The following is a 17,602-nucleotide window of genomic DNA, read 5'->3' on the forward strand; positions in this document are numbered from 1 at the left end:
GAAGGTGGCATTCATGAAGAATTACAAGAATCATTATATGGTATAAAATCTGAGCATAAAACTAACATTGGAAAAGAATCTGCCCTTGAAATACAGAAAACAAATCTGTACTGCATTACTTACAGTCTATGTTAAAATCTACCCACCCCATACAAACAAAAGATTACAACTAAACACTGAGGCACAGCTGCCCTTGTCTGGCAGTTTGATATCCTTTTAATTAGTTGTTTTTCTGTAGTGCTAAACTTAGATTTTGTGTACACAACTAAACATAGAACAGACAAAGGCGAAGCAGCACAAGCTTGTTGCTGTAAGTGCCACAGGAGCAGGGATTCTTGTCTGTTTTATTCACTGATGTATCCCAAACACCTAGAACACGGCCTGCCGCATCATAAACACTGAATAAATATGTATCAAATAGATGAACTGGCTTCCATTGCTTCCTTGAATAGATAAGCTACATTGTCTTTATGACTTTTATTGATTTGCATTTATATCATTAACATGCTTCTATTAAAAAAAAGAGACAAACCACAAGATTTAACCAAAGGTTGCCCGAATAAAAGATAGCTTGGGATGACAACAAATGACCAACACAAAAGCTTGAAACCTATCTGTTACCTTAAAATGATCTGAATTCCTCAAACCTCAAACCTTAGCATTATGCAATATACCCAGGTAACTTAACCTGCACATGTGTCCCCTGAATCTAAAATAAAAGTTGGAAAAAAAAAAGTAGTTTCTTCCAGTGTAAAACTACAGAATAAATAGGACAAATCCCAAAGGTAAAGAACTGCTCTTTTCATGTTACTAAAGAGAGCACTTCAAACAATGGAGGAAGAAATCTACATATAATTCACAAAATGGGATTAAAAATACATGAAAAAAGAGCTATTAATAAATATGCCTCTTGTGTTTCTTCCCTTTAAAACTCAAAACAGTGTGGTCTGCCTTGTGCCCACATCAAAGAAAGCCAGTGAACTAAGAATAAGAGAAATGAAGGCTCAACTCAGTATCTCTCTCCTGGCGCCTAAACACATTTTACAAAAATGTTCTTTGAACCAACAACAAACCCAGAAAACCAGAAACAGAACAGGAAGATAAACCCACAAGAGAAAACAACCATGACATCGTCACACCCCCTTCTAGTTTTCTCCAAAACATTTTTCATACCAGATGAACACAGTAAGTCAAAGAGCTCTATTTTTAATGCATGAGTCTTGGTTGTGGCATAACATATCAATGAGAAATCTTTTGTCTTCAGGAAAACACAAGCCTATAACAGAAAGCATGTAAGTTTATCAAATAGCATGTCTGATAGAGAAAACATCAAAATGAAAGAATGAATGAACCAGTGTGCAAATGAATATCTCTAAGAGAGAATTCTATAGTAATTCAGGAAGAAGTAGCAATGTATAAATGGGCTCATCAATTCTCAATATTCTTCTCATATGATACAACAGCTCAACCTGCCTATATAAGAACTTAGGATAAAAAGGAAGAAGGAAAGTTAAAAGGTGTTGAGACTAGCTTGAAGAATTTCCATTGTCAAGGGCAGGGAGTTATTTTGGAAGATAATAGAATAAATCCAGAGACAAAGGGAGGTGAGAAAAAGTAAAGTGCCACCATAGGTAGGCTGGAGAGAAAGTCTAGGGAGAGTTTTGAGGAAACGTGGGGAGAGGCCATAGAGTCACTTACCATGTTGTGATTCAGAAAGAGGATTTTAAATAATGTTTCGCTCCATATATCAATGAAACTCCCATGCAATTTTTAGGAGGCTGTAGGAAGGATTTAAGATACTTTTTAAATATTTCTAGATGTTATTTATTCATTTATTCCACAAATATATGGTACGGGCACTTTCTTAGGACTGTGTTTACATTGGCAGCCTCTGTAGAGACCAGCCATATGATGGAAGCAAGAAAGTCTAGCTTTATGTAGGTTCCTGAAAGAAAATATCCAAAGAAGAAGACTACAATTGAGCCTAAGCAACTTCCCATCTCTAGCTAACTTTATTGTAAGAATACAGTATAAAATACATAAAACACACAAAATATGTGTTAACCCACTATTTATGTTATGGGTAAGGCTTCCAGTCAGTAATAGGCTATTAGCAGTTAAGTTTTGCAGGAGTCAGAAGTTATGCACAGATTTTCAACTATGTGGCGGGTCAGCATCTCTACCCTCTGCATTGTTCAAGCATCAATTGTGTATTCTAATACTGCTTCTTGTTCTATTCTTTGAGAACATCCTTGTATAGAAAATGTGTTACAGTCATTATGGAAAAAAGTATGGAGGTTCCTTTAAAAATTAAAAATAGAACTAAAATATGACCCAGAAAGTCTACCTCTGGTACACATCCAAATGAAAAAAACAGTCAGTATGTCAAAGATATATTTGCACTAGTATGTTCACTGCAGCATTATTCGCAATAGCCAAGATATAGAATCAACCAAAGTGTCCGTCCATAGATAAATGGATAATGAAAATGTGGTATATATATACAATAGAGTACTATTCAGCCTTAAAACAGGACAGCCTATCATTTGTGACAACAATGGATGAACCTCAAGGATATTATGCTAAATAAATAAGCCAGGCACAGAAAGACAAATACTGCATGATCTTGCTTTTATATGTGGCATTTAGAAATATTGAACTCACAGAAACAGAGAGTAGAATGGTGGTTGACAAGGGCTGGGGTAATTGGAGATGTTGGCCAAAGGGTACAAAGGTTCAGTTAGACAGGGTAAGCTCTAAAGATCTATTTTACAGTATTAATAATAATGTATTAATAATAATATATTCTATACTTGAAAGTTGCTAAGAGAGTAGATCTTAAATATTCTCACCACAAAAAGTTCTAAGTGTGAGAGGTGATAGATATGTTAACCAGCTTGATTTAATCACTTCACAATATACACACATCAGAACATCACCTTGTATGTCATAATTATATACAATGTGTTTTCAGTTGCTGTCAACCAACAGATGAACTTTCAGAACTCAGCCATTCAACTTGGGGGCAGCCTGTTCACCGGACAACTTTTTCCCATAGCTAGTCACGATGTTTTTTCATTCTCTTCGAAAGGTTAAAGTAAAGCACTACCAGGCCTCATGAATTTCTCATGAGTTATGATTAAGTGCGACCAAATTCCAAGCACTATTTGACTGAGAAATGTCTTCAATCTAAATACACGGGTATCAAACGGCCAACAATAACAACCCAAGGCTATTTCCATATAAATTTGGTCTTTGCTTAAAAATAAAATTCCATGAAAGTTCCCTAAGATAATGACCCACACAGAGCGTTTTCCACGATTAACAATGGCATTTGTGTTATGGTCGCTGCCAGGAAGGGAAGCATGAGTCTGGCTTCGGCCAGGACAGCAAGAGAGATCTCTTCTAAAAACAGAATATGGTATAGCTCATTCTTCCAGATCTTCCAGGGGAAACTGAATGATGAGTGTGTGAATGTCTTTTTAAAACAATCTGTGAAATGCTTTTAGATCCTGTGCCCTGATTACTGGCTGACCTATATATTTTTGGCAATGCTAGTGCCTTAGAGGACCTGACGATTTGATGGGCAGTTAAGTCCTCAGTTAAGATGAATTTTGAAAAAGCTGAGATTAAGCAGACTAATTTTCCACAAAAGTATTTTCTTCTGATCTTTGAAATGTTAAAAGGGCCACATCAGTGTATTATTTTGAGCAAGGAAAGTTTTGTCTTACAAAGACTGCCAGTATAAACAACAAATCCCTGGCCAGACAAAGCACAGTTTTCAGGCAGAAGCAGCGGCTCTCTACCTAATGGGGCTGGGTGAGGGCACACTCACACAGGACGTTAGATTTCCTGTGTAAACTATCATTTTTTCTACTGTATATGGCTATTACAAAGCATGTTGTGAAGATCCAGTAGGACAATGTACAGAAAATGTCTAGTGTAGCATCTGACATTATCATTATCATTACAACAGAAACACATTCTACCCATTGTTTGGATCAGGTGGAAAAATGCAAAAGAAAACAATTCTTTTTTTTGTTTGTTTTTTTGCAGCCTCATTTTTGGACCAGAGTATCTCTAAGTATCTCAAAGGTGTTGTAATGTCATATTATATATTTGAAATTTTTTTTATGCTCTTATAATCAAATATTTAAACCATTATTTTGTTAGCAACAAAATTCTATTCAAGCTAATGAACAGAAAATGGAAGGTAACTTCTTAAATATTCATTATTTCTAAAAGACAGCTTGCCCACTGGACTTCCTTGGCAGATATGCAATTACCGTTGTAGAGAACTAAAAGGAGCTTTAGGTATCATTTTAAAAACAAGGAAACTAAAACCCAAAGAGACTAAGGGAATGCCAGATGGAGTACAAAGAAAAGGATCTACTTTGGATGCCTGTACAAATGTCTTTGCACTAATCTTAGCTATTAATACATCAAAATGAGGCTCAGTCACCCTCATGTCACCCTCAGATGGCATGATCATACAAATAAAGGGAAATTAACATTTGCAAGGTAAATACTGGCCAACTGTTTCTACATAAATTATTGCCTTTAGTTCTCTCACAAAAACTTTGAAACATAGGTATTATCAGTGCTACTTTTTCGTTTTTTGTTTTTTTTTTTTGGAGACAGGGTTTTGCTCTGTCACTCAGGCTGGAGGACAGTGGCCTCATCATAGCTTCATAGCTCACTGCAGCCTCAAACTCCTGGCCTCGAGCCATCCTCCCATCTCAGCCTCCCAAGTAGCTAGGATTATAGGAGTCAGCCACAGAGCCCAGATAACACTACCTTTTTTTTTTTTTTGAGATGGTGTCTCTCTCTGTCACCCAGGCTGGAGTGCAGTGGCGTGATCTCGGCTCACTGCAACCTCTGTTTCCCAGGTGTAAGCAATTCTCTGCCTCAGCCTCCCGAGTAGCTGAGATTACAGGCGTGTACCACTAAGTCTGGCTAATTTTTGTATTTTTTTAAGTAAAGACAGGGTTTCACCATCTTGGCCAGGCTAGTCTTGAACTCCTGACCTTGTGATCCACCCGCCCTGGCCCCCGAAAGTGCTGGGATTACAGGCGTGAGCCACCACACCAGGCCAACACTACTTTTAAGGTAAGGACACTGAGGCCAATAAAGACCACAAGATCAGTAGTAGGCAAAGCTGGGACTGAGATCCAGGTCTGGTCTAACAGACTACAAAGCCTCAGCCCTTTTCAATATACTTCAGTGCCTGCTGGAAGGTAAAGTGAGTCCTGCGACACTCCCATTATTGAAAAAATGTCACTTTTTCTAATTTTCTGGCTGTTAAGTGGTTAAGCAGAAACTTTATAGCCAAAGGATGAAAACTACTCCAAGATCACGTACCTGTGGTGGAGTCAATGGTAAAAAGGGACGACACATCTCCTGGAATAAGCTCATAAGCCACTGTCCCATATATCCCAGAGTCCCGGTCAGTGGCAAGAACATTGATGATCTCAGTGCCTGGCTGGGTCTCACCACTGATGCTTGTCACATAGGTTGATGGGTTAAACACAGGATGATTATCATTCACGTCCTCCAGGTCCACACGAACAAAGGCTTGGGCACTTAGCCCACCCTGGTGGATGAATGAGCAGTGATTACAAACGGGTTTTTGCTGAACACTGGGATGTAGAATAATTGACAATGGCCCTAGAATAGTCTTGAAACAACAAAATTTGAATATGTAGGGGGGTGTATATATGTATATGTGTATGTATATATACATACAAACTACACACGCACACATACACACCCACAAACACATCTATAAATTCATTTTATTTCCAACCTTGATGTATGAATTCATAAGTAATAGCATGGTATGTACACTTCACTGCTGATTCTTTTTTTTTTTTTTTTTCTTTTTTTTTTGAGATGGAGTCTCGCTCTGTTGCCCAGGCTGGAGTGCAGTGGCTGGATCTCAGCTCACTGCAAGCTCCGCCTCCTGGGTTTACGCCATTCTCCTGCCTCAGTGTCCTGAGTAGCTGGGACTACAGGCACCTGCCACCTTGCCCGGCTAGTTTTTTTTTTTTTTTTTTTTTGTATTTTTTAGTAGAGATGGGGTTTCACCGTGTTAGCCAGGATAGTCTCGATCTCCTGACCTCGTGATCCACCCTTCTTAAGCATGGAATGAAATTTCCACTTAGAGCAGCTGTGAGGCAACAATTTCAGAATAGAGGCCAAATATATTCAAGGAAAGTTGTCCTGATGTTCAAAAAGAAATCAAAATCACTTTTATCCCTAAGATAATTTTTAAATGAATGCTGGTAAGTGCTAAGAAGAAGGTGTGAGGGAGCCTGGGTGGGGGGGTGCCCAGGTGAAGCCCTCACTAGGAAGGTACCACTGCTGTGCAGACCGCCCCACATGAGGCAGCTAGACTTCAGGTACCAGAAAGGAAAGAGTAACAGGCAGAGGAAAGAGCAGAGCCAAAGGCACTGAGGCAGAAACCGCGTGTGCCTCTCAGGCCTGCTCAGCCACAGCAAGGAAGCAGGAAGGGCTGAGGTCAGAAAGGCAGGAGTGAGTCCCAGGGACCTCTGCAGGTCTCTGGAAGGACATGGTTCTTCCACACAGGAGGGCTTTGAGCACAAGAGTGACCTGATTTCACTGAGATGTTAACACTGCTCTAGCCGCAGTGTTCAGAACAGACTGAAGAGCAGCAGAGTGGAAGGAAGGAGAATGGGCAAGGAGGAGGCTCTTTGAATCAAGTCCAGAGTGGATGGGGCCTGAAGGAGGACAGGAGCAGTGCAGGTACTCATCCCAGATCCTGGGGGCCAGATTTGTTTGGGAATTCTGGATTTTTCAAGTTTTAGAAGGAAATACAGCACCTAAAGTAGTGAGAAATGAATCCCATACTGCTTATTTTGTGTTGCCTCCACCTAAAATCAAGGAGAAAGAGAGCAAATGAAATAGAAGAAAATAATCCTCTGCAATTTTTACTTTTCTAAAGTAAAACACATGTTCCTACTTTAAAGCACCATTTTCCATTTCTATCTGGTACATGTTGACACTTTCATCTTTGACAAAAATCCTTGGTAAGTCACAACGGCCTGGGTTTTCTCACTCATGCGTCCTCCCCCTCCTCATCTTTTTTGTTTCCTTTTTCTACTTTGGCAGGGAGGCACAGAGCAAGGAGGAAAGAACGACAAGGAGGAAGAAGATTTGGCAAGAGACAAAGGGAGAACTGCTGCCATGCAGACAGAGAGGAAGCACTTGTTGACAGGGAGCGGGGGAGGGCAAGAACGAAGATTGGGAAGAAGGTAAGACAAACCCAGAAATGACTCTTCCGCTCTTAGCTCTGAGGTCCCTTATACTCCAGGCTTTGAGGACTAAAAAAGGATGGGGAAATAATTTAGAAACAGTCTGATTTTCCGGCCGGGCGCGGTGGCTCAAGCCTGTAATCCCAGCACTTTGGGAGGCCGAGACGGGCGGATCACGAGGTCAGGAGATCGAGACCATCCTGGCTAATACGGTGAAACCCCGTCTCTACTTAAAAATACAAAAAACTAGCCGGGCGACGAGGCGGGCGCCTGTAGTCCCAGCTACTCGGAAGGCTGAGGCAGGAGAATGGCGTAAACCCGGGAGGCGGAGCTTGCAGTGAGCTGAGATCCGGCCACTGCACTCCAGCCTGGGTGGCAGAGCAAGACTCCGTCCCATAAAAAAAAAAAAAAAAAAAAAAAAAAAAAAAAAAAAAAAAAAAAGTCTGATTTTCTATGTTCTGAGTTGAATAAAGTGCCAGAGCCATGCCAGGTATCAATTAGAATAGGAGAAATGGGGCTGGTTATGATTCCACAAAGAACAATGCAAGTTCATCCATCTGGCCTTTATGCTTAAAATGCTGGGTGGCCCTACATCTGCAGCCACCGTAAGTAACCTGTATGTCTCCAGGTTCGACGTAGTACGGGGGACTGCAGACTAGTGAGAAGCTTATAGAAAATATTCCTTCACCTCTGCCACAGACCCTGCTGCTGCTCCAAACTGCCTTCCATCTCAGTTTTGCTTTCCCTTTTCCTTTCCCTTTCCTCTTTCTTCTTTATCTCTCCTCAAGTTCAAGAAGTCACTTAGGGTTGAGGTAAAAGAAATAATGAAAAAGTGGGGAAAATATGAAGAAATGAATATTGCCCCAGCTTAAGATATTTAAGAACAAAAATCCTAAATCAGGCAATGCTATAAAAAATAAACAAATGTTGGATGCACAAAGTGGAAAACGTCCTGTCACTGAACAATACTTCTTTTTGTTTTTTTTTTGAGACAGAGTTTCTCTCTTGTTGCCCAGGCTGGAGTGCAGTGGCGCGATATTGGCTCACCACAACCTCCACCTCCCGGGTTCAAGGGATTCTCCTGCCTCAGCCTCCTGAGTAGCTGGGATTACAGGCATGTGCCACCACCCCCGGCTAATTTTGTATTTTTAATACAGATGGAGTTTCCTCATGTTGGTCCGACTGGTCTCAAACTCCCGACCTCAGGTGATCCACCTGCCTTGGCCTCCCAAAGTGCTAGGATTACAGATGTGAGCCACGGTGCCTGGCCAACAATACATATTTGTTGCTGGTTGGGTAAGTACACTAGTGGGGTTAGGGAGGGCTGAGCTTGTAGTGGCAGAGGCTGGGCAGTCAGATTCCTCTCACCTGATTTAAGTGCTAAGGAGGACAGATTTATTCTACACAGCAGTAGACTCCATCAGTATAAAATGTGGTGCATACATTCTTAATATATATATAGTTTATCTGCTAATAAACTATATATATATTTACTGTGCTAATGTATTATTTATATTATAAATATCAGAAAAATAAAATGTAAAAGGACAGAATTCTAATGTTGTCTTCTTAAACACCCACATGGGACAACTATTGCTTTCCTTAATGAAATGACAAGAGGCATCTGGGGTAGGGAAGAAGAGATATATCTTAACAAAAAAATAAAGAAGTTCCTTAGACAAAAGGTGGGAAAATGCTGAATTCATCAAGTTAAGTGGATGCATTCTTTGCCTCAGAACTTCTCGCAGAGCCTTTTGTATGTACATTTCTAGAGGGAGTGAGTTCCGAGGTGTTCCCCACTCTTTTTAGGCTCCAGAATGCTCTTTGGAAGAAACATTTTGGGAAACCAGTTTCCCCCAGAACACAGTCCGGGAAAAGCTGATCTAAACTCATTTTCTCCATCCACTTAGAGTGTGTGCTTCCCAGTGCTGTGTAGCTAAACTTCTGTCTAACTGATGGAAACTGTTTTGATAATGCAACCTCATAAGAGACTGAATCAGAGCCACCCAGCAAAGCCACTGGCAGGTTCCTGGCCCTGAGAAACTATATAAGATAATAAATGTTTGCTATTTTAAGCTGCTAGCTTCAGGAATAATTTGTTATACAGCAATAGGTAGCTAATACATCCCATAAATTTCATGCATGAATATATCTTAATGTTATCTTATCCTTTCTTTTTGACCAATGATTCATGTGGCATTTTTATTTCATTTTAAGCATTTAATTGTGAGGATTATAGTAGGAAACTCAATTCCCTCAAGTTATACTGTAAAAGATGAAAGTAGTTTTGGAAAGCTCCAAGCTTGAAAGCATATAATATTGGAGGCAGGAGGGTCGCCTAGGGCAGTCAGCAGGTAGGGAACATTTTCTACTATTACTTCTACTTTGGTAATTGTCTGCTTTCCATTCTCTTTGTTCTTGCCTTCTGGGACTCCTGAATAGTAGAATATTAACAACATCTCTCCTTCACATCTCTTAGCTCTTGCGAGCTGTGGTTTCACTCCAGTGAGCTTTCTATGTCAATGAACTCCAGTCTGTATTTCATGATTAAATGAACAAAGGTGGAAGGAAATGAGGTTCCACCTTGTTCAAGGGGGAAAAAAAAGAAACCTAAGTTGTGACATCACCAAATCCAAGAGAAGCAGCGTCCAAAGAATATCTTCAAATTCATTGAGAGGACGTATCAGATAAAAATAAATAAAGAATTCCAAGATATGGCACAACAGTAACCATGTAGAGAAAAGCAGTTTTATAGGACAGGTAGAGAGGAAAAAATCGATCAAATAAAGATTGAAAAGTGAGGAAATGGAGACGACTATTTTAGTAGACTTGCTGTGTCGGAAAGGAGAGGAATAAAATGGTTTTCTGAAAAGGTACATGACATCAAAAGGGAATCCAGAGTAGTTTTTTTAAGATAGGGACTATTATTATGCCCTGTATGCTTATGAGGGTCATTCAAAAGAACTTGATAAATTAAAGATGCAGGAAAAAAGAGAAAATCATTATAAAAATGTTATCTGTAAGAAGGCCAGAATGGATGGGACCCTAAACAATAGAGATATTTGCTTTTGATGCAAACAACGACATCTCTAAAAAGATAATAGAAAAGAACGTAAAGAATGTGAGCTGATATACAGGTAGGGTAGTGGATTTGGTGGCAGGAAGGTAAGACCTTTCGCTCTCAAGCAGACCTGTTATTTTTCTCCAAGTACGTTCAGCTGCTGCAAGCGTGGAAAAGGCAGAGTCAGATTTACACAGAGTTGGAGTTTTACCAGGAGAGTTCTATTGAGTGGGGATGATAAAGGAAGTTTGCAACCGCATGACTTTAGTGATGGGTAACAAATCAATGATCTTAACATGGGAGAAGAATTGTTGATTAGAGCAGACGTGCTACAGTAAATTAGACAGAAAGATAAAAATGCTTATCAGATCTAGCATGCTTGAAGCCAAGATGTCAAAGCTGTGCAATTACTGATGATAATCCTTGGAAATTAGAAAGTCAAGGAACTGAGAGGCTCAGGGTGCTGTGTTGTTTAGCAAATGAATAGTAAAGTCTCCCAGAATGATGAGGAAACTGGTGAAGAGGAAGACTGTGAACAAAGTGTGAAAGTCCTAAGTGATAAAGAGGTTTAAATCATGATGGGGGGAAAAAAAAAAGGAGGAGTATCTATGGTAATCTATGGTATAGTCACACAACAAGAACTTCAAAAGGGATTCATTTTTGATAGAGAAAGGAGTAGAAATTATTTGGATGCTGCCTTGGGCAACAAACAGGGCACCCAACTCACTTTCTGCCAGCTTTTGATTGGTGGACTATGGACTTCCTTGTGAGAGTGCAGAAAAGAATGGGTATCCTTGGCAGGTAGGTTGTTTTTAATCAGGGCCATAAGTTAAAGGAACAAACAGAGACTAACTTAAGTTCATAAAAGAGTTTGCTAAATAATGGACCACGAGTTCCAAAGGGCATGGTAGAAGCATTTCGAAGGGCAGAGAAGGTGGGTAGGTGTATTAGACCATTCTCACATTGCTATAAAAAAACCTGAGACTGATTAATTTATAAGGAAAGAGGTTTAATTGGCTCATGGTTCTGCAGGTGAACAGGAAGCATAGCAGCTTCAGCTTCTGGGAAGACCTCAGGAAGCTTCCAATCATGGCAGAAGGCAAAGGGGGTGCAGGAGCAGGAGCAAGAAAGAGAAGGCGGAGGCGAAGGGGTGTTGCTACACGCTTTTAAACAGCCAGATCTCATGAAAACTTGGTCACTATCATGAGAACAGTACCAAGGGGGGATGGTGCTAAACCATTCATGAGAAATCCACCCCCATGATCCAAACACCCCCCACAAGGCCCCACTTCCAACACTGGGGATTACAGTTCGACATGAGATTTGATGGGACACAGATCCAAACCACATCAGTAGGAGATTGATTCAAATTAAGGGATGAACTGAGCAGGGTGGGGAAGAGAATATGGGTAATAATAAAAGGCTGGGATGCTTCAACTATTAGAGATTAGAAGGCAGTAAAGAGGTATTGAAGATATTTTGGGATACATCCTGCTCATAGATTAAAGAATGGTGGGAAATCTAAGATATGGTCCAGACAATTTAGTTAGAAAACACGGTACAATGGGGCAATGTGGCAACTGCTCATTCCTAGAACAGGTGAAGGGTGGTAATGAAGCAAACAAAAGACAGGAATAAGCATTTGAACATTTGTTAGAACATGAAAAAACACACTCTATTAAAATGAAAATGAGTGTGCCTTTTTATTCAGCAAGTTTACGTTTTGATAGTAACTGCATTGCACACAAACTATGAGCACAACTTCAGTAGCCAAATTTTCTCATGAATGTATACACCAGTGAAGAGCTCAGTCCATTTACTTCCTATATTGCTTGTCTGACAAAATCCTCCCTTAAACATTGAGTGGTGAGATGGCGTTGAAATAGTTTTATCTCAAACACATATGTCAGCTACAGAGTCCAGGATGTAACAAAAAAATAGGGATAGAGTGTTAACAAGCATACACACCAAAAAAGATCTATGTGGTAAAAATGAATGGGAAAAGGACACATAAAATTAGATATAAACATGGAATAATTAAATTATAGAGTTTTATTGTGAAAAACCACTTGATTGCCAATGTAATCCAATTGTTTGGTTCCATTATGTAATTTTATAGCATTCTCATGATTTATGAGATAAACAGCAGCAGCAGTGGCAGCAAAAATAGAGTATTTCAGAAGTAATATCGGTAGAGCAGAAGTGACTCAGTTGAAAAAATATTGACAGTTATCACAAGGATAAATAGAGCAGTGACAACGAACATCAATGTATTTTACAAGAAAAATTCTTCTACTGGCAGATAAAAATCTCTTAGTAACCACCGGCAAATGGGTTCTCAGCAATTTTCTTCTAAAGGGCTTTCAGGACATTTATTAAAAACAGAAAGAATCAGAGGAAAAACCATAGATTGTCAAGGTAATAATATAAAGTTAAAGGACTTCTGTCAAGGTTCAGTTTATTGTTTTAAATAAATTCATTATGGCCTAGAATCCAACAACGTAAACCTAAAATATCCTGTCTGCATTAATTTATTCTTTGAATGCAGTCTACATTGCTTTCAGGGGAAGACTACTGATCATTACCAACCTTGTCATCTTTCTCTTTGCCAACCTTTTTGACTATGCATTTCTGAGGGACATGTACTGCTAATTAATATTGCAAAGAATAATTATGATAGATGCAGAAGTCATCCTGTAAAAACTCAGTTCATCACAGAAATTCATGAGGATTACGCAGTCAACAGAGTAAACACTGCACACTGGATAACTTTATATTTGTATATATGTTTATATACACATATACATACTATATGAGTATACATACACATACACTCACATGAAAGCACATATGTTGCTTGCTCTCCATATATTGTGAGGCAAACGTAAGGAATGCTGGAGGCAGTTTTAGGTCCAGAGTGAAGGTTAGGGATTTGTTAAAAGCTTGTGATGTGGAGGCTCTTCCAGAATCTGTTTTTTAAAATGCATCCCTGGGCTTGTGCCAGGCCCTGTTTTCACAAAAACCTACTTCCAGGAGGGGTCCTGCTTCCAGGAGGGGACCTGCTTCCAAGATGGCTCCCTCCTGCACACAGTTCCCTTCCTGGATCTCCATTCAGCCTCATACCTGCAAGACGGGCAAGAGGGCAAGAAGGAGAAAACCACAGCCAAGATGGAGAAGGTGTGCAAGCACTCAGGGGAGAAGGCACCAGATGTTTAAAAGACTCAGATTATAAAAACATCATGTTCCTCACCTTCACCAGGGCTAAATGTATCATTCTATGCTCATCCTGAAAACAATGAATTGATCCTTTTAGGAGGTGAATATTTTAATAGCAAAAAAACTTGCTTACATAACCACTTCTATATCTACAATACCAGAAAGGACACCTGGATTAAAGTCAAAATTCCCAATTCACTTCTGGGGCACTGTGCTCTCCAGGCTGTGGTGGTGCATTGATGTGGCAGACAGGTTATGAGTGTTTGCAAGCAAGCTTGCTTCTCCTGATGGATAGCAGTTCTACCACTACTAGGATCTCTATGTCCTGCATCTGGCCACCAAAACCTGGCAGCTAGTTGAACCAACAGGGGCTCGTTTTGATCACAGTGGACAGCAGACAGTAGCCTGGAAGACACAGCTAATTCTTTTTGGTGTTTTTCATGAGAGTAATGTTTCAAACCCATTATTGAATTATAGGATGGCATTAAACAATTGTCTCAAAATCTATCAAGAATAAATTTCTAAAGCCTTGGATTAATATTTGGGTGTGCATCTATTGGGCTTCAAATAATTACCTAGACTTGAATTAATATAAATTCTGTTTACTCCTATTTTTTGTTTCCTACATATTTTCTTACATAGAATCAGGGATTCCTGAAACCACATAGTAAGGTATTGGCAAAAACCTAACCAAACAGATCATGAATATTTTATTGAATATAAAGGGCTTTACGTTCTTGTTCATTTTTACATGTTTACTTGCAATACATTTAGACTCATTTTTTCCCAAAAATTCATAGCTTAAATAGGTGGATTCTCTCATTAATTTCAAAAGAGAACAATTAGACTAGAGAGGTGTTAGTAGGGTCCGTCTATACAAAAGAGTAGTAAGCAGATGAAAAAGAAACAAGGAAGGTCTTCAAAATGTATAAGTGAAAAATATAAGTAAGGTCTCCAAAATGAAATAAGTGAAAAAAAAAAATCAAAGTGCAGAATGGTGTGTATAGTAGGCCACCTTTGCTGTAAAAAATGCAAATTGAACATGTTGTTTCTAAACTGTATTTGGAAAGGTAAATGGTCAAGAATAGTTAAGGCCAAGACCTATGATAGAGCTAAAATAATTAAGAGAGATGTTGCTAGCACTAAAGTGGATAAATAGGTAAAAATGAGAATAATCATTTCAGTAAGTGGTGCTGGGTTAACCATAGGGAAAAAAATAACAAAACTTCATCCCACCAGATTGATAAAAAGTAAGTATGAAGGTAAGAAAACAATAAGAGAACACCCTCATATCCCTAAGATAAGCAAATATTTCTTAAAAGAACACAAAAATCACTAGCTATAAAGGAAAACAAACTGAGAAACTACTAAGCTCTATTATGATGAAGAACTTCTGTTCCTCAAAAGAAACCATTAAGGATAGAAAAGGCCAACCATGGAATGGGAGAAAAATATATGCAATAAATATATCCAACAAAGGACTTTCAGGCCAAAAATATAAAGAACTCATGCAAGTCAGTAAGACAAAGATCCAACAATAACAATAGAAAATGAATAAAGGATTTTCTTCTTGTGAAGAACAGACACTTCACAAATTATACAAATGGCAATAAACATGAAAAAACCTCATTAGTTATCAAACAAAGTAAAACCCCAATGTGATATACCATTACATAAGTACTATTATTGCTATAATCGAAAAGGCATTAAATATCAAATGTTCGGGAGAATGTATAGCAAATGAAATTTTCATACTTTACTGGTGGGAGTGCAATTCTACTCCTAAGTATATACTCAAGAGAAATGCTTACATTTGTTCACCATATTGCAAGTATAAGAATGTTAAAAGAAGCACATCCAAAAATGGGTACCATTAATTATAGGTTAAAATTATTGTATATTCACATAAAGTCATACTATAAACCAATGAGAATGAGTGAACTATTGCTATACACAGCAGCGTAAATGACTCCGGCAAATAATGTTCAGCAAAAGAAACTCGATAGAAACACATACTGTATGATTCCATTCACTGAAAGTTTAAAAAATTGGTATACTAATGCTTGGTGTTAGAAGTCAACAGTGGCTTCTAAAAAGGCAGGGATGGGGGATGGGGAGGTGGAGGGAGGACAGTTACAACAAGAGGCAAAGAGGGGGCCTCTGGGTTTTCTTATTTGCTTTTTAATGTTTTCTCATTTGCTTTTATGGGTCTGTTTATTTTGCAAAAATCCATTGAGCTATACACTTATTATTTGTGCATTTCTCTGTATGAATTTTATATGTCAATTTAAAAGTTTAACAACAAAAAAAGACAAAGGAATCAAATTGAAAGTGCCTTCACTGATCAAGAATGGGTCAATGAGAACATCAGAAAGGATAGGGTCAGCAATGTATTGAAATACATTAAATTTTTTAAAATCCAGGAATTTATACTCAAACTAGAAAAAATTTATTGTTTACCTTTGGAGATAGTTAAGACAGCAAGTTACTATTCAAAAAATCTGGTAAAATAAAAACAAATAATAAAGCCTTATCCTGCATTTCCTATGTGAATTACACTTAAGAGTAATCAAATAGTTGTTGTGAGAACATTTTCCTTAGTTGAAGAATTCCAGATAATAAATGCAAAGGAATAATAGAATTCAAAAGTTACCATTCTTCAACCTGTAACAAAATAATGGTATGTGTCTGCTGATGCAATAAGAAGCAAATGGCATCACCTAAATGAATCTGAAAACAGTCAGCTCTCTGTCTCTAATGCCAGTTTATAGGAAATAGAGGGAATGGAAGAACACGGTAAATGAATCCCAAGGATGTAATCAGCCACATTTAGCATGTGGAAAATCTACCAGACAAATGACTTGGTTTTTTTAAAAAGCCATAGGAGAACAGGTAAGAGGCCTGACTGTTATACATGGAAACTTAAAGAATATATCAATCAAATCAATTTGTGAACTTATTGGGATCTTCATTCAAAGAAACCAACTATAAAAGACATGTTTAGATAATCAAGAAAATTTAACATAGAAAGGATATTAGCTATCATTAAAGCATTATTGTTAATGTTTCGTAGTTTTGTGTTTTCAAAGTCATTATTTTTTAGAGGTATTATTGAATTATTTGTGGGTGAAATAACATGCTTGATATTTGCTTCAAAAAACTTCAGCAAAGGAAAGAGGCAGTGACACATGAAGCAGAATGACCCAATTGTTGATCATCATTGGTCCTCTGTGGCTCACATAATCACAGTGGCTCACTCGTGATTATGTTTAAAATAAACTTCATACATAAAAACTTACCCCGTCCTTAGCTTTCACCAGGAGATCATAGGTAGCAGGATCCCTTTCCCTGTCAATATCTTGAGAAACACAGATTCGCCCATCATGAGGGTCGATCCGGAATGCCTGAGGTGCTTCATAGCTCAGAAATCCATCATAAAGAGAATACTCAATAAAGCCATAGAGTCCTGAATCTGCATCAGAGGCTGTCACCTATGAGACAGAAGGGTGATCAGGAGGAAATAGAAATGCTAGCATTACTTTTCAGTTAGTCATGAATTATTACAATAATTTTCACAACCACATAACCCCCATAGCTATTCACAAAGCCTAGGCTGTGGTTTTATATCTCTCTCCTCGCTTACCTTCTGTGATAATTCCCCCTTCACTTTTCTTCTTTCTTTGTGAGTTCTCCTTTTCAATACCTTTTGCCCACTCATATCTTTTCAGATGATCTATGAAAGTTTGAGGTCCTTAGGGCTCAGCCCTGTGTTCTTTTTCTTCTTATTTCATTCACTATACCTAATAAATCTCATCCAATCTCAAAGATTTAAGAATACCCATAGGATTAAGGACCTGACAGCCAAGCTGTTGATTCCCTTTCATACCTAGGCCTTCAAGTGATAGGCTTGATGCCCCCTCCTTTGAGAGCAGCAAGGGGAGGGCCAAGAAATCAAGACAGTAAATGCCACCATTACTAGAAACCCAATCCCAAGGACAGAATTCATGCTGGAATGTGAGAGTTGAGTCTCCCTGGCCAGTTTTCCTTCTGG

The 17,602-nt window shown here is 38.7% G+C and overlaps 1 protein-coding gene across 1 annotated transcript in view; it reads right to left on the minus strand.

Annotated features, from left to right (window-relative positions):
• The window catches only part of DCHS2 (dachsous cadherin-related 2), a 277,604-nt gene that overhangs the window by 142,524 nt on the left and 117,478 nt on the right, over positions 1 to 17,602 (minus strand). The window contains exons 2-3 of the mRNA XM_030926304.1: positions 16,851 to 17,042; positions 5,362 to 5,593 (exon numbers count right to left, since the gene is read on the minus strand). Coding sequence (XP_030782164.1) covers positions 5,362 to 5,593; positions 16,851 to 17,042 — 424 coding nt within the window. The remainder of the gene's footprint in view (positions 1 to 5,361; positions 5,594 to 16,850; positions 17,043 to 17,602) is intronic.

This window comes from Rhinopithecus roxellana, chromosome 2 (assembly GCF_007565055.1).
Source record: "Rhinopithecus roxellana isolate Shanxi Qingling chromosome 2, ASM756505v1, whole genome shotgun sequence".
NCBI classification, from domain to species: Eukaryota; Metazoa; Chordata; class Mammalia; order Primates; family Cercopithecidae; genus Rhinopithecus; species Rhinopithecus roxellana.